The sequence below is a fragment of the Embiotoca jacksoni genome, unplaced genomic scaffold, assembly GCF_022577435.1.
Source record: "Embiotoca jacksoni isolate LCO1_2020_lvr unplaced genomic scaffold, fEmbJac1.0.p SCAF_34, whole genome shotgun sequence".
Lineage (NCBI taxonomy): Eukaryota > Metazoa > Chordata > Actinopteri > Embiotocidae > Embiotoca > Embiotoca jacksoni.
In genome coordinates this window covers 76,817-95,000 of record NW_027185386.1, presented here as the reverse complement: position 1 = coordinate 95,000, position 18,184 = coordinate 76,817, and the positions used below count along the sequence as shown (strand labels likewise).

General features: G+C 43.4%; 1 protein-coding gene across 4 annotated transcripts; it reads right to left on the bottom strand.

Moving 5' to 3' along the window:
* Positions 1–6,006: 6,006 nt before the first annotated feature.
* On the bottom strand, positions 6,007–17,770 carry syngr1a (synaptogyrin 1a). Of its 4 annotated transcripts, none has more exons than XM_069165183.1 (4): positions 17,336–17,769; positions 10,412–10,649; positions 10,194–10,339; positions 6,007–6,345 (listed from the first exon to the last, which is right to left on the bottom strand). In XM_069165183.1, the coding sequence occupies exons 1-4, from the start codon at positions 17,435–17,437 to the stop codon at positions 6,241–6,243; spliced, it is 591 nt and encodes a 196-aa protein (XP_069021284.1). In that variant the 5' UTR covers positions 17,438–17,769; the 3' UTR covers positions 6,007–6,240. The 4 variants fall into 4 exon arrangements, with proteins under 4 accessions (XP_069021284.1, XP_069021283.1, XP_069021286.1 ...); XM_069165182.1 differs by having other exon boundaries at positions 6,007–6,287; positions 17,336–17,766; XM_069165185.1 differs by lacking the exon at positions 6,007–6,345 and adding an exon at positions 6,607–6,706 and having other exon boundaries at positions 17,336–17,770.
* Between the last annotated feature and the right edge of the window lie 414 nt (positions 17,771–18,184).

The following is an 18,184-nucleotide window of genomic DNA, read 5'->3' as shown; positions in this document are numbered from 1 at the left end:
CATGTTCTTCATGTCCATGTTTCTGAATTGAACCTGGAATCACTGAATGTTATCTGACCATTAGTGAACCGTCTATTAATGAATTAACCATTTATTAATTAATTAACCATTTTATTAATCAGGCCTGATTATAATGTAGAAACCAGAAGGAATATATTTAATGTTAATTGTGCGTTTATGAAGGAACATATTTAATGTTAGTTGTGCGTTTATGAAGGAACATATTTAATATTAGTTGTGCGTTTATGAAGGAACATATTTAATGTTAGTTGTGCGTTTATGAAGGAACATATTTAATATTAGTTGTGTTTATGAAGGAACATATTTAATGTTAATTGTGCGTTTATGAAGGAACATATTTAATGTTAGTTGTGCGTTTATGAAGGAACATATTTAATATTAGCTGTGTTTATGAAGGAACATATTTAATGTTAGTTGTGCGTTTATGAAGGAACATATTTAATATTAGTTGTGTTTATGAAGGAACATATTTAATGTTAATTGTGCGTTTATGAAGGAACATATTTAATGTTAGTTGTGCGTTTATGAAGGAACATATTTAATATTAGTTGTGCGTTTATGAAGGAACATATTTAATATTAGTTGTGTTTATGAAGGAACATATTTAATGTTAGTTGTGCGTTTATGAAGGAACATATTTAATATAAGTTGTGTTTATGAAGGAACATATTTAATATTAGTTGTGCGTTTATGAAGGAACATATTTAATATTAGTTGTGCGTTTATGAAGGAAACGTAACTATTGAAGAACCGACGTGTGATCGGTGATTAGCTGTAAGTTTCATTTCAGAACAGCTCACTCAGAAATACGAAGCGTTGTGATCGGAGTGACTCACCCACTTTCAGACATCAACTTTCCTCTGACTTCTCGTCGTCAGCGGACGGTCGTCTCGCTGCCATCGCCTCCTGAAACCGAGCGTGTGGTTCGGCTGACGAATATTTCCACCGATGCTCGACCTTCGACCTTCGAGACCGCTGACTGGAAACAGTGATGCGTTATTACGACTGATGGCGAACGACGCTGAGGCGTCTCGCTTCAGTGTGACGTCCAGCCGATCAGTGTGTGGTTATCAACTTTGTCAGGGCTGTGATGTCACTTCCTGTCGCTTTGATACAGAGACTGTCCACTTACTTTTGGTCTGAAACTGAACTTTTCTCGACATGTTTAAGGAATTCAGCTCGAACTAAAATCTGTGTGGACAAAAGTATGTGGACAAATTTAGGGAACAAGCTGTACACGCATTGTTGGACTTCTTGGCTTGTGGATTTCAAAATAAAATAGTTGTAGATTCGGGTTTTGCTGACAACAAAGAAACTTGAATGAACCTTTGCTTGATCTGAATACACTTGCAGTGACTCACCTGGCGGCGGAGTCCCGATCCAAGTCTCGGCTCCTATGGTTTGATGACTCACACAGGTAGACGGCCTCTGATTGGATGATTGGTCCTGACATCCAGCCAATCTCCTGCTCTTCATTCCAGGTTTACCTGAACTCACCTGAGACGACCGTCTCACACGGCGCACATCTCAGACCAGGACCAGAACCAGGACCTCCTGAGTTCACCTGGACCTTCAGACCCAGAACCATGACACCGTCCTCCATCCTCCTTGTCACCCTGCAGCTCTGCATCCTCCAGCTCTTGGTGGTTGCCATGCCAACGTGTCAGCTACCGGGAGACACGGCCAAGGACGCCCACCGCCATCTCAGAGAGCTGGTATGCGCTTAGCATTAGCTGCTGTTAGCTGATCTGTAACTTTATAAGTGTAGCTTAGCATTAGCTGCTGTTAGCTGATCTGTAACTTTATAAGTGTAGCTTAGCATTAGCTGCTGTTAGCTGATCTGTACCTTTATAGGTGTAGCTTAGCGTTAGCTGCTGTTAGCTGATCTGTAACTTTATAAGTGTAGCTTAGTGTTAGCTGCTGTTAGCTGATCTGTACTTTTCTGTGTGTAGCTTAGCATTAGCTGTTGTTACTTGTTGACAAAGGTGGACTGTTTCTTGTCTGTCCGGTAGGGGGTGCCTTTTCCTGTTCACTGCCTGCGATACAATACCAAGGTCTCCTTTCCAGACTCCGCCCTCCCAGCTGCAACGACCAATCACTCTCAGGTAAATGTCAGCCAATCACAGAGTTGATTTTCGATGTTCAAAGTTTGTTTTTAAAACTGCCGATTGGGTCCCTCCCTCTGATTGGTCCTTGCAGTGTCGTCGAGCATTGAGGGTGGTGTATGAGTCACTGCAGGGGGCGGAGCAAATGTTCATTGAGAATGACTTACCTGAGGGAGAGGGCGGAGTCACCTGGGACGAGCAGAAACTCGACAACTTCCTGAACCTGCAGGACCAGCTGGTGGACAATTACAGATGTGTGAGTACCAGAACCAGAACCAGGATCTGATTCAGACATTGGCCGGACCTCCGTGTCTCTGTGATGTCATCATTCACTCGTTGTGTCTCTGCAGCTCTCTGATGCCGAAGCCAAAGGTGTTTTATCTTCGTACTTCAGTAACGTGACAGCTCTTGTTCATCAGCGGGTAAACAAACAAACCAACAAACAAACAAACAAACAAACACACTCTTGTCTCATCTTAATGTGTGTAAACAATATGTAAATAATAAAATACAAAACAGCTAAATAAGATTCAATTCTAAATAAATATCAATTAAAAACGCATCTTCTGCCTTTAATGAAAATAAATCATCATGATTGGAAGATGAATGTGTCAGTCACGGTGTGTGGACCAATCATAACTGAGGAAGCTGGTCTTTCTGTGTGTCACAGGAGAGCGCGGCCTGCGGTTGGCAGGCTCTGAGGAGAGATTTGCTCTGGGTCCTAAAGTCCGCCCTACAGAGACACCACGCTTGCTTCAGCTGGAGACACATGACCACGCCCACAGAGGATGCCGTCTGACACCCCGCCCACTGACAGCAGAGACCACGCCCAACTACAACTATTTATTATTCACTTATTTATCTATTTATTTATATTCATATTTATTTTTGATTTTATAACTTTCATATTTTCTTTTGTATTGTTCAATTGTTCCCACTTTTCTAAATAAAAGCATCATGAAAACTAAAAACTTAGTTTTTAACTTTAATACACATACAGTCAACAGTCAGTAAACAGTAAACATCAGTCAACAGTCAGTCAACAGTCAGTAAACACAAGTAAACAGTAAACAGTCAGTAAATAGTGAGCGTCAGTCAATAGTAAACAGTAAGCAGTCAGTAAACAGTTAATAAACATCAGTAAATAGTAAACAGTCAGTAAACAGCCAGTAAGTAGTAAACAGTCAGTACATTACATTACATTTCATTTAGCTGATGCTTTTATCCAAAGCGACTTACAATAAGTACATTTCAACCATGAGGGTTCAAAACCAGAACAACAAGAATCAAGAAAATACAATTTCTTCCAGAAAGCCAAACTACAAAGTTCTATCAGTAAGTTCTATTTTAAGATACTAAAGTTTTACTGTTCAAGGTAAAGGTAAAGGAGGAGGAGGAGGAGAGGAGGAGGGGCGGAGGGAGCGGGCTTGGATGTAAGGTTGGACCATGTCCTGGATGTAGACTGAACCTGATCTGTTCACAGCACGGTACGCAAGTACCAATGTTTGGAAATGGATGTGGGCGGCTACTGGTAACCAGTGAAGGGAGCGGAGAAGGAGGAGGAGGAGGAGCGGAGTAGTAGCCTGGACCAGAACCTGGACCAGAACCTGCACCTCCTTCTGAGTGAGAAGAGGACGTATTCTCCTGATGTTGTGCAGCATGTATCTACAGGAACGTGTTGTTGCAGTGATGTTGGCAGTAAGAGAGAGTTGACTGTGGAGTGTCTCCAAGGTTCTTATCAGTCAGGGTCGGGATAACAGAGTTGTTGAAGGTGGTAGTCAGGTCGAGGGTGGGAGAGTCTTTCCCTGGAAGGAAGAGCAGTTCGGTCTTGTGGAGGTTGATTTCCAGGTGGTGTGAGGACATCCACTGAGAGATGTCAGTCAGACAGGCAGGGATTCATGCTGCTACCTGTGTTTCAGATCGGGGGAAAGAGAGGATCAGTTGGGTGTTATCAGCACAGTTGTGGTAGGAAAAGACATGCGAGTGAAGGACAGAGCCGAGAGAGTTGCAGCCAGTTGACAGAGAAGTGTTGATGAGATGGGAGAGAAACGGAAGAAGGTCTGGAGCAATAGACTGGAGAATATGAGATGGGATGGGGTTGAGGGGGCAGGTGGTTGGGGGGGCGGGGGGGGGTGGAGGTTACCAAGGTGAGAACTTGATTGGGAGATGGGGGGGCTGAAAGAGGAAAGCGAAGGGGATGAAGATGATGGACATGTAGTTACAGAAGCTAGGTTTGAAAATGAATAAATAGTAAACAGTCAGTAAACATTAGTAAACAGTAAACGTCAGTATTACATTACATTTCATTTAGCTGACGCTTTTATCCAAAGCGACTTACAATAAGTGCATTTCAACCATGAGGGTACAAAACCAGAACAACAAGAATCACAACCACAACAAGTCAGTAAACAGTCAGTTTAATTTTCTGCAGCTTGAGAATCTTTGAGGACAAACTTTCTTTAAGTTTCTCATTAAAACTCAGAGGCTGATGTGGAGTCAGATTTCAGAGACAGTTGCATCGCATCGATCGTCCTGCTGTCAGTTTGTCATGAAGAACTCACCTGTCGATCAGCTGACTTCAAGTCCATCCACACATCAAATCCCCCTGAAGGGTCTTCTGCTCCTTTGTTGATTTTAGGCAAGGAAGCAGCAACATGGCAGGTGAGTTCAGGTGGTTTTCATGAGACAATCAGAGGAGGTGGAGCTCAGAGAGAGGCGGAGCTTAGAGAGGAGGCGGGGCTGAGAGAGGAGGTGGAACTGAGAGAGGAGGCGTTACTTGAGAGGAGGAGAACAAGTTAATAAACTCAACATGTTTCCCACTTTGACACACTGGGGCCAAAGGTCAGTTCACACTTCTGTTGGGTTTCTCTCACTAAAGTCAAACCAAAGTTTTACTTTCACTTTACCTCCACAGTCCAGACTGTAAACAGTGACTCAGTCTGAGTCAGCGTTTAAAATAGGAGACGTGTTCAGACTCCTGCAGCTTCTCTGTAATGTGGCGAACATGACATCATGTGATCAGAGATTATTTTAATGGGTGTCATTCCAAGTGCAGATTTATGTCATTTTATTCTTTCAAAACCAAACTAGCAACAACATGTTCGTAGTCTTCAGATCTGAGAAGAGTCTTAAAGTGTAGTACCATTGAGGACCACTAGGGGCTGTCTCCATAGACTCCATCTGTAGTACCATTGAGGACCACTAGGGGCTGTCTCCATAGACTCCATCTGTCGTACCACTGAGGACCACTAGGGTTAGGGTTAGTCTCCATAGACTCCATCTGTAGTACCACTGAGGACCACTAGGGTTAGGGTTAGTCTCCATAGACTCCATCTGTGGTACCACTGAGGACCACCAGGGGCTGTCTCCACATACTCCCATTAAAAAAGAATCAAGTTCTCTAATGAAATACAGTAAATGTTTTCATGATGATGTCATCAGATAAACTCCCTCCTTCTGATTAGTGTTTCCTTTTGGAAATAATTAGTTTCGATTACAACACAGACTCTGAACTGAATTATTTTAGTTTGAATTTCTTGATCTCTCAGCATCATCAATTATAAAATAAGCCCCAAAAGGACCTGTTTTTGTTTGCGTGCCTGTTTGATTGACAGGCCTGTGGTGCAGTCAAGTGACAGCTATCGGTGGGCGGGACGTAGTATCGTCAGGTATCGTCCTCCCCCAGCTCGTCCAAATATGGTCACTTCCTGCTCCAAACCGCTCTGAACTAGCAAGATGGTGACGGACAGAATCTGAACTGGAGGATTCATAATGTTCACAAACCAACGATGACATCACTGATGGGTGAAACCTGCTGAAAACTAAACCTGTGACAAAGTGAGGCTCCATGTGGGATGTGTTTAATAAATATAACAAACAGTAAATATTTGTTGTTTATTGTCAGACAAACAAACGTTCAGTTTCTCTGTTCACAAAGTAACTGATAGAAACGTGACAGCAGCATTAACAGGGATCACAACATCAACTGGTCGTCCCTGAACGCATCACAGCCATGTCCTCTGGCAGGTGGGCGTGGCTTTACTCCTCGATGGGAGGGGCCTCCAGAGGTTCCTGCTGGTTGGGGTCGATGTAGTCCTGGTTGAAGGTGACCGAGTCAGATCCCAGTTTGAACCTGTGGACGCCCAGCAGACCCTGGACCCCCTGCAGACACATGCATGTCAGTGTGGTGACGCATGTCAGCAGGAAGAACACACTGCAGCTGTGGAGTGAAGAGCGTTAACGTGTTAGCGTGTGGAAAAACATCACACGAGGGAGGCTGAGGAGGTCTGAGGAGTTCTGAGGAGTTCTGAGGAGTTCTGAGAGAGCCTGAGGGGGTCTGAGGAGGTCTGAGGAGTTCTGAGGAGTTCTGAGAGAGCCTGAGGGGGTCTGAGGAGGTCTGAGGGAGCCTGAGGGGGTCTGAGGAGGTCTGAGGGAGCCTGAGGAGGTCTGAGGAGGTCTGAGGAGGTCTGAGGGGGTCTGAGGAGGTCTGACTGGTCTGTTCAGGTGTGTGAGGTTCGGGTTCTGCTGCTCCTTCAATAAAACTGTTGTGATGATGATGTCATCTTTTAGAGCGACTCTACCTGCAACATGTTAACATACATGTGGCATACAGTTACATCAGCACACTTTAACTGTTGATGTGTTTAATCTTTATGTTGCATCATCATTACATCATCATTAGAACACGTGATGACATCACTCCAACAAGAACATACGTGATAAAGTTCATGAACCAGCTCCGTCATCTAAGGAGGGAAAAGGCGTCACTCTGTTACCATGATAACATGAAGGCACTTTGGATGACAGGCACTTAAAGCATCCAATCAGAGTTCAGAATGAGTTAATAAGGAAACACAGGAAGCCGAGGAACGCTCGTCTCTGATTTGCTGAAGGAGACAGGTGAAGTCAGGTGTGTGTGTGTGTGTGTGTGTGTGTGTGTGTGTGTGTGTGTGTGTGTGTGTGTGTTGGGGGGGTTCAGGCGAGAGGAGGGATGAAGAGTTTGTTGTATTCTTCTTCAAAGGTGACTCTCTTCAGACGCTCCACAGACAGCAGAGTGAGACCTCCCTACACACAACATATCACACACCAACAACACATGACATGTTATGCATGGAAATACACACACACACACACACACACACACACACACACACACAGACAAACATAAAAACAAACAGAAGAATGAATGTTACATGTTATATGTTACATTATACATTTATACATCACGTGTTACATGTTTAATGTTACATTTTCACGTTACATCTTATGTGTTCCATGTTATATTTACATGTTATGTGTTACATGTTATATTTACACGTTGTGTGTTCCATGTTATATTTACACGTTGTGTGTTACATGTTATATTTACACGTTGTGTGTTCCATGTTATATTTACACGTTATGTGTTACATGTTATATTTACACGTTGTGTGTTCCATGTTATATTTACACGTTGTGTGTTCCATGTTATATTTACACGTTATGTGTTCCATGTTATATTTACACGTTATGTGTTCCATGTTATATTTACACGTTATGTGTTCCGTTATATTTACACGTTGTGTGTTCCATGTTATATTTACACGTTGTGTGTTCCATGTTATATTTACACGTTATGTGTTCCGTTATATTTACACGTTGTGTGTTACATGTTATATTTACACGTTGTGTGTTCCATGTTATATTTACACGTTATGTGTTCCATGTTATATTTACACGTTATGTGTTCCATGTTATATTTACACGTTGTGTGTTCCATGTTATATTTACACGTTGTGTGTTCCATGTTATATTTACACGTTGTGTGTTCCATGTTATATTTACACGTTGTGTGTTACATGTTATATTTACACGTTGTGTGTTCCATGTTATATTTACACGTTATGTGTTCCATGTTATATTTACACGTTGTGTGTTCCATGTTATATTTACACGTTATGTGTTACATGTTATATTTACACGTTGTGTGTTCCATGTTATATTTACACGTTATGTGTTCCATGTTATATTTACACGTTATGTGTTCCATGTTATATTTACACGTTGTGTGTTACATGTTATATTTACACGTTATGTGTTACATGTTATATTTACACGTTATGTGTTCCATGTTATATTTACACGTTATGTGTTCCATGTTATATTTACACGTTATGTGTTACATGTTATATTTACACGTTATGTGTTCCATGTTATATTTACACGTTGTGTGTTCCATGTTATATTTACACGTTATGTGTTCCATGTTATATTTACACGTTGTGTGTTACATGTTATATTTACACGTTGTGTGTTCCATGTTATATTTACACGTTATGTGTTCCATGTTATATTTACACGTTGTGTGTTCCATGTTATATTTACACGTTGTGTGTTACATGTTATATTTACACGTTGTGTGTTCCATGTTATATTTACACGTTATGTGTTACATGTTATATTTACACGTTGTGTGTTCCATGTTATATTTACACGTTATGTGTTACATGTTATATTTACACGTTGTGTGTTACATGTTATATTTACACGTTGTGTGTTCCATGTTATATTTACACGTTATGTGTTCCATGTTATATTTACACGTTATGTGTTACATGTTATATTTACACGTTGTGTGTTCCATGTTATATTTACACGTTATGTGTTCCATGTTATATTTACACGTTGTGTGTTACATGTTATATTTACACGTTGTGTGTTACATGTTATATTTACAGGTTGTGTGTTACATGTTATATTTACACGTTATGTGTTCCATGTTATATTTACACGTTATGTGTTCCATGTTATATTTACACGTTGTGTGTTACATGTTATATTTACAGGTTGTGTGTTCCATGTTATATTTACACGTTATGTGTTCCATGTTATATTTACATGTTATGTGTTCCATGTTATATTTACACGTTATGTGTTACATGTTATATTTACACGTTGTGTGTTCCATGTTATATTTACACGTTGTGTGTTCCATGTTATATTTACACGTTGTGTGTTACATGTTATATTTACACGTTGTGTGTTACATGTTATATTTACACGTTGTGTGTTCCATGTTATATTTACACGTTATGTGTTCCATGTTATATTTACACGTTATGTGTTCCATGTTATATTTACACGTTATGTGTTCCATGTTATATTTACACGTTATGTGTTCCATGTTATATTTACACGTTATGTGTTCCATGTTATATTTACACGTTGTGTGTTCCATGTTATATTTACACGTTGTGTGTTACATGTTATATTTACACGTTATGTGTTCCATGTTATATTTACACGTTATGTGTTCCATGTTATATTTACACGTTATGTGTTCCATGTTATATTTACACGTTGTGTGTTCCATGTTATATTTACACGTTGTGTGTTACATGTTATATTTACACGTTATGTGTTCCATGTTATATTTACACGTTATGTGTTCCATGTTATATTTACACGTTATGTGTTCCATGTTATATTTACACGTTATGTGTTCCATGTTATATTTACACGTTGTGTGTTCCATGTTATATTTACACGTTGTGTGTTCCATGTTATATTTACACGTTATGTGTTCCATGTTATATTTACACGTTGTGTGTTACATGTTATATTTACACGTTGTGTGTTACATGTTATATTTACACGTTGTGTGTTCCATGTTATATTTACACGTTATGTGTTCCATGTTATATTTACACGTTATGTGTTCCATGTTATATTTACACGTTGTGTGTTACATGTTATATTTACACGTTGTGTGTTCCATGTTATATTTACACGTTGTGTGTTACATGTTATATTTACACGTTATGTGTTCCATGTTATATTTACACGTTATGTGTTCCATGTTATATTTACACGTTATGTGTTCCATGTTATATGTTAAATGAATGAGTTGACCTTTGACCTCTGTGGGTGGGACTAATGACAGTTTGGATTGAAAGTCATCAATACTGATACTGTGATCAGGTATTGATCTTCTATGGCAGAGAACTGGAGGCTGAGTTCGTCCTTCACTCTGAACGTGTGACTGACCAGCGGGCGGCAGCAGAGAGCCGCTCTCTCTCAGGTACGTACCCAGGTGAAGATGGAGAAGAAGGAGAAGACGATGGCGGCTCTGGCGGCGTCGCCTCCTTCGTTCAGAGGGTTGTCCTCTTCTTTAGAGACCTGCCACTGATTGGCTAGAAAGCAGAAGCCCACAAACCAGACCAGAGACCAGAGCGCTGCAGAGAACCCAGGTTACACTCAGTAACACACAGCAGGGGAGGGAGCTCAAACCAGAGGGGCGGTCTCACCTGACACCCCGATGTCAGCCATGACGGCCTTCTTGCGGTCCTTCACGCCGCTGATCTGAGGGAAGTAAACGTCCAGCGCGAGGAAGGCGGTGCTGCAGAGGAAACACAGCGTTCCCATGGCGACGGCATAGTTGCAAGCGTTCTGGTTGCGATTGAAGATGCAGAACTCCTCCACCTCCTCCGGACGGTTCACGTAACCCTCATTAGTGACGCAGCCCAGAATCACAATGGAGAAGAGCTGATGGAAAGAGGACGAAGTTAGCTCAGTGCTAACACACACGTTGATTCTCAGTGGGAGACACCAGCTGCTATCTGTTGGAGCACGGGGGAGGAGTTAAACTCAGTGAGGTCATGTGACCATGAAAAAAAATCCAGACATGATTAAGTTTCTGTAATAACATCGCTGTGACTCTACGGTCTCAGTTCTACTGTTTGACATCACAATAGACACACACAGTAGAAACATAATAGACAGACAGTAGAAACACACAATCAGAGAAGCCTGTCTCTCTGTGAACCGTCCAATCCGAGCAGCAGCAGTGAACAGTGAGGTTTTGTTTGAGTCTTGTGTTGAGCCTCAGGAATGTTAACACCAGTCTCATGACTCAATCACACCCACACAGGCTGCAACTCAACCAGACAACATGAACTGACCTGGATCCAGAACCACAGCTAGAACCAGAACCAAAATCAGAGCAAAAACCAGAACCAAAACCAGAACCAGAACCAAATCCAGAACCAGAACCAGAACACTAAACAGAGACGACACAATGGTCATCGGCCTCATCCGGGACGGTGATGAGTCTGCATACAGACAGGAAGTTGAACAGCTGGTTCTCTGGTGCAGTCAGAACAACCTGGAGCTGAAAACACTCAAGACTGTGGAGATGACAGTGGACTTTAGGAGGAGCCCCACCCCCTATCCCCCCACCCCATCACCATCCTCAACAACACTGTGTCTGCTGTGGAAACCTTCAGGTTCCTGGAATCCACAATCTCCCAGAACCTGAAGAGTCTAACATCAGCACCATCATCAAGAAGGCCCAGCAGAGAATGTACTTCCTGCTGCAGCTCACGAAGCCTTACCTGCCCCAGGAGCTGCTGATCCAGTTCTACTCAGCCATAATCCAGTCTGTTCTCTGCACCTCCATCACTGTCTGGTTTGGCTCGGCCATCAAACAGGACTGGAACTGACTACAAGGGACAGTCAGGACTGCAGAGAACATCATCGGTGCCAACCTGCCCTCCATTCAGGACTTATACACATCCAGAGTCAGGAAACAGGCTGGTAGCATCTCTGCAGATCATCCCACCCTGGACACCTGCTGTTCCAGGTCCTCCCCTCTGGTAGGCGCTACAGAGCACTGAGCACCAAAACCACCAGGAACAAGAACACTTTTTAGCCACAGGCTGTCACTCTGCTTAACACTTAATATGTTCAATATCGCTGGTCTTTATGCACAAAACCAACCGCATTTGCACCATCAACACCATTTGCACGAACTGCAATTGCACCATTGTTTAGGTGTATATATGTATATATATATTTATTTTTTTCTTAGCTGTAAATATGTCTATTTATGTCTGTCTGGTTTTTTTTTTTTTTTTTTTTTTTTTTTTTTTTGCACACAGAGCTCAAGTTACAACCGGAGTCAAATTCATTGTATGTGTAAACATTCCTGGCCAATAAAGCTGATTCTGATTCAGCGAGACTCTAACCACACACAACTACACAGATGAATATGAAATGAAACTAAAGAACCAAAAACACAAAGATAATAAAGCTCTTACGCTCAGCAATCAATTTCTTAGGAACTGATGCAATCATCTAATCAGCCAATAAGGTGTCAGCATTGCAGGTACAGGTCAGAACCTTCTGTTAGTCTTCACAGGTCATGATTAAAGCTGCTGTTCTCCTGGATTTTATCCAAAACGGTCTGCAGTGAAGATACACCCGACTAATGAGAGATGTCAGAGGTCAGAGGTCAGACTGGTTGGAACTGATGGAAAGGCTTCATTAACTCAGACTTACAGCAACAACAGGAGACCTACAACAACAGCAGGAGACCTGCAACGACAACAGGCAACCTACAACAACAGCAGGAGACCTACAACAGCAGGAGATCTACAACAACAGCAGGAGACCTACAACAGCAGGAGACCTACAACAACAACAACAGAAGACTACAAAAACAGCAGGAGACCGACAACAACAACAGAAGACCTACAAAAGCAGCAGGAGACCTACAGCAACAACAGGTGACATACAACAACAGGAGACTTACAGCAACAACAGGAGACCTACAACAACAGCAGGAGACCTAAAACAACAGCAGGAGACCTAAAACAACAGCAGGAGACCTAAAACAACAACAGGTGACCTACAACAACAGGTGACATACAGCAATAACAACGGGAGGCCTACAACAACAGCAGGAGACCGACAACAACAGGAGACCTACAACAACAACAGGCAACCTACAACAACAACAAGCAACCTACAACAACAGCAGGAGACCTACAACAACAGCAGGAGACCTACAACAACAACAACAGGAGACCTACAACAACAACAACAGGAGACCTACAACAACAACAGGAGACCTACAACAACAGCTGGAGACCTACAACAACAGGAGACCTACAACAACAGCAGGAGACGTACAACAACAGCAGGAGACCTACAACAACAGGAGACCTACAACAACAGCAGGAGACGTACAACAGCAGGAGACCTACAACAACAACAGGCAACCTACAACAACAGCAGGAGACCTACAACAGCAGGAGACCTACAACAACAGCAGGAGACCGACAACAACAACAGGAGACCTACTACAACAACAACAACAACAGGCAACCTACAACAACAACAAGCAACCTACAACAACAGCAGGAGACCTACAACAACAACAGGAGACCTACAACGACAGCAGGAGACCTACAACAACAGCAGGAGACCTACAACAACAGCTGGAGACCTACAACAACAGGAGACCTACAACAACAGCAGGAGACGTACAACAGCAGGAGACCTACAACAACAACAGGCAACCTACAACAACAGCAGGAGACCTACAACAACAGCAGGAGACCGACAACAGCAGGAGACCTACAACAACAGCAGGAGACCGACAACAACAACAAGCAACCTACAACAACAGCAGGAGACCTACAACAACAGGAGACCTACAACAGCAGGAGACCTACAACAACAACAACAGGAGACCTACAACAACAACAGGAGACCTAAAACAATAACAGGAGACCTACAACAACAACAGGAGACCTACAACAACAGCAGGAGACCTACAACAACAACAGGAGACCTACAACAACAGGAGACCTAAAACAATAACAGGAGACCTACAACAACAACAGGAGACCTACAACAACAGCAGGAGACCTACAACAACAGCAGGAGACCTACAACAACAGCAGGAGACCTACAACAACAGGCAACCTACAACAACAGCAGGAGACCTACAACAACAGCAGGAGACCGACAACAACAGCAGGAGACCGACAACAACAGGAGACCCACAACAACAACAGGCAACCGACAACAACAACAAGCAACCGACAACAACAGCAGGAGACCTACAACAACAGGAGACCTACAACAGCAGGAGATCTACAACAACAGCAGGATACCTACAACAGCAGGAGACCTACAACAACAGCAGGAGACCTAAAACAACAGCAGGAGACCTAAAACAACAGCAGGAGACCTAAAACAACAACAGGTGACCTACAACAACAGGTGACATACAGCAATAACAACGGGAGGCCTACAACAACAGCAGGAGACCGACAACAACAGGAGACCTACAACAACAACAGGCAACCTACAACAACAACAAGCAACCTACAACAACAGCAGGAGACCTACAACAACAGCAGGAGACCTACAACAACAACAACAACAACAACAGGAGACCTACAACAACAACAACAGGAGACCTACAACAACAACAGGAGACCTACAACAACAGCTGGAGACCTACAACAACAGGAGACCTACAACAACAGCAGGAGACGTACAACAACAGCAGGAGACCTACAACAACAGGAGACCTACAACAACAGCAGGAGACGTACAACAGCAGGAGACCTACAACAACAACAGGCAACCTACAACAACAGCAGGAGACCTACAACAACAGCAGGAGACCGACAACAACAACAGGAGACCTACTACAACAACAACAACAACAGGCAACCTACAACAACAGCAGGAGACCTACAACAACAACAGGAGACCTACAACGACAACAACAGGAGACCTACAACAACAACAGGAGACCTAAAACAATAACAGGAGACCTACAACAACAACAGGAGACCTACAACAACAGCAGGAGACCTACAACAACAGCAGGAGACCTACAACAACAACAGGAGACCTACAACAACAGGAGACCTAAAACAATAACAGGAGACCTACAACAACAACAGGAGACCTACAACAACAGCAGGAGACCTACAACAACAGCTGGAGACCTACAACAACAGGCAACCTACAACAACAGCAGGAGACCTACAACAACAGCAGGAGACCGACAACAACAGGAGACCCACAACAACAACAGGCAACCGACAACAACAACAAGCAACCGACAACAACAGCAGGAGACCTACAACAACAGGAGACCTACAACAGCAGGAGATCTACAACAACAGCAGGATACCTACAACAGCAGGAGACCTACAACAACAGGAGACCTACAACAACAACAGGAGACCTACAACAACAGCAGGAGACCTACAACAGCAGGAGATCTACGACAGCAGCAGGAGACCTACAACAACAGCAGGAGACCTACAACAACAGGAGACATAAAACAACAACAGGAGACCTACAACAACAGGAGACCTAAAACAATAACAGGAGACCTACAACAACAGCAGGAGACCGACAACAACAGCAGGAGACCGACAACAACAGGAGACCCACAACAACAACAGGCAACCTACAACAACAACAAGCAACCTACAACAACAGCAGGACACCTACAACAACAGGAGACCTACAACAACAGCAGGAGACCTACAACAGCAGGAGATGTACAACAACAGCAGGATACCTACAACAACAACAAGCAACCTACAACAACAGCAGGAGACCTACAACAACAGCAGGAGACCTACAACAACAACAACAACAGGAGACCTACAACAACAACAGGCAACCTACAACAACAACATGAGACCTACAACAACAGCAGGAAACCTACAACAACATCAGGAAACCTACAACAACAACAGGAGACCTACAACAACAGGAGATTTACAGCAACAACAGGAGACCTACAACAACAGCAGGAGACCTACAACAACAGCAGGAGACCGACTACAGCAGGAGACCTACAACAACAGGAGACCTACAACAACAACAGGAGACCTACAACAACAACAGGTGACATACAACAACAGGAGACGTACAGCAACAACAGGAGACCTACAACAACAGCAGGAGACCTCCAACAATAGCAGGAGACCTACAACAGCAGGAGATCTACAACAACAGCTGGATACCTACAACAGCAGGAGACCTACAACAACAACAACAGAAGACCTACAAAAACAGCAGGAAACCTACAGCAACAGCAGGTGACATACAACAACAGGAGACTTACAGCAGCAACAGGAGACCTACAACAACAGCAGGAGACCTACAACAACAGGTGACATACAGCAATAACAACAGGAGGCCTACAACAACAGCAGGAGACCTAAAACAACAACAGGTGACCTACAACAACAGGTGACATACAGCAACAGCAGGAGACCTTCAACAACAGGAGACCGACAACAACAGCATGAGACGTAAAACAGCAGGAGACCTACAACAACAACAACAGGAGACCTACAACAACAACAACAGGAGACCTACAACAACAACAGGCAACCTACAACAACAGCAGGAGACCTACAACAACAGCAGGAGACCTCCAACAATAGCAGGAGACCTACAACAGCAGGAGATCTACAACAACAGCCGGATACCTACAACAACAACAACAACAGGAGACCTACTACAACAACAACAACAGGTGACCTACAACAACAACAACAACAGGTGACATACAGCAACAACAACAGGAGACCTACAACAGCAGGAGACCTACAACAACAGCAGGAGACCTACAACAACCATAGGTGACTTACAACAATAACAGGTGACATACAGCAACAACAACAGGAGGCCTACAACAAGAGCAGGAGACCTACAACAACAGGAGACCGACAACAACAACAGGTGACATACAGCAACAACAACAGGAGACCTACAATAACAGCAACAGGAGATTTACAACAACAGTAGGAGACCTACAACAACAACAGGTGACCTACAACAACAGGAGATTGTATTGGCTTCCACTCCTGTCAGCCCAGAACAGAAATCGGAGACTGCAGTTGGCTCAGTTCACCAAAACTAGACAGCTGAAGATAGAAAATCATCTCCTGGTTTTTGTGTTGTGGCTGCGGTCGATCAGAACCAGAGACTCTGTGGCCTGTTATAACCAACAGTCAGGATCTGAAGGCCACAGCCTGTTTCTACAACATCAAACCAATATATCGACATTTAAATTCCTCTGAGCTCCTCACATCATTACGGTGACATTATCGGATGAGTTCTTTGTTCAGATTGTCTGTCACTATGACAACAGCAACAAGTTATTGAACAGCAAAGAGACAAATTCAAACTGACCAATACTGTTAGCATGCTAGCATATTAGCATGTACTCCAGGCAGACAGTCAGTATGATGCTCTGCCCACCAGAACACACCTGTGTGACCTCTCAGGTGAGTCCAGAACCACTGACTGGTTTATTTACGTTTGTTTGATGGCTGAAATATTTCACGAACAAACTTAACTGTGACATCATTGTGACATCATCATTACCTCATCAGACTCACCCAGCAGAGGATCCTCACCACAGTCTGCGGTTGTCTGATGAAGGTCAGAGGGTTGAAAACTTCGCCAGCCTTACCAGCGCCATACGCCTGGAAGCCTTCCATCCAGACCACTTCCTATTCCCCTGACCAGTTTAGACTACTTCCACCCTCCTGCTGCTCTACCACCACCTGGTTTAGATTCTTCTCAAACAAGTTGATCCCAGTTCACTTCATCTGGCGTAGTCCTGTTGGGTCCACTTTGTTACAGTTGGGTCCTGTTGGGTCCAGTTGGTTACAGTTGGGTCCTGTTGGGTCCAGTTTGTCTGGGTGTGTCTCTGTGCACTGGTGTGTGTATGATGTGTGTGTGAGAGTGTGTATGTGTGCTCTCTTCTTCTCTGCTGGTATAAATTGCTCTGTAATCTGGACTAATCCTCCTCATCCCCCTTTTACGAGGTAAGGTTTTTCCCCCTGAGCACCGTCTGACAGGTTGTGAAACGGACCCCCCCCCCCCCCCACACACACACACACCACCTCCACCAGTCACATGATGAGTTTAGACTGATCCAATCACAGTGAAGTAGGCAGGGTTACATTTCCAGAAAGGAGGAGCTGCCTTAGAGACAAAACACAGGGCGAAATACATCCCCGCCCACAACTGTCCTCCTCTTCCTCTACCTGGTTCTGGTTGAGGTTCTAGTTCAGGATCAAATGGTGGTTCAGATTCTGGTTGAGATTCTGGATCTCGATCTCGATCTGGATCTGGCTCCGGTTCCGGATCAGGATCAGGATCAGGATCAGATTGTGGTTCTGACTCTGGTTGAGAGGTCTGATCGATCTATTATCAGTCAAACCTTCTTTCACTGTTAGGAC

What these genes read in the sequence shown, in the direction of transcription:
- syngr1a (XM_069165182.1), bottom strand. Translation starts at nt 17,437, where the DNA reads ATGGAAGGCTTCCAGGCGTATGGCGCTGGTAAGGCTGGCGAAGTTTTC. An exon ending in TGGTGAGGATCCTCTGCTGG is followed by an intron (nt 10,650 to 17,335) that starts GTGAGTCTGATG and finishes TCTTTCCATCAG; the next exon opens with CTCTTCTCCATTGTGATTCT. An exon ending in TCTTCTCCATCTTCACCTGG is followed by an intron (nt 6,288 to 10,193) that starts GTACGTACCTGA and finishes ATGTGTCTGCAG; the next exon opens with GGGGTCCAGGGTCTGCTGGG.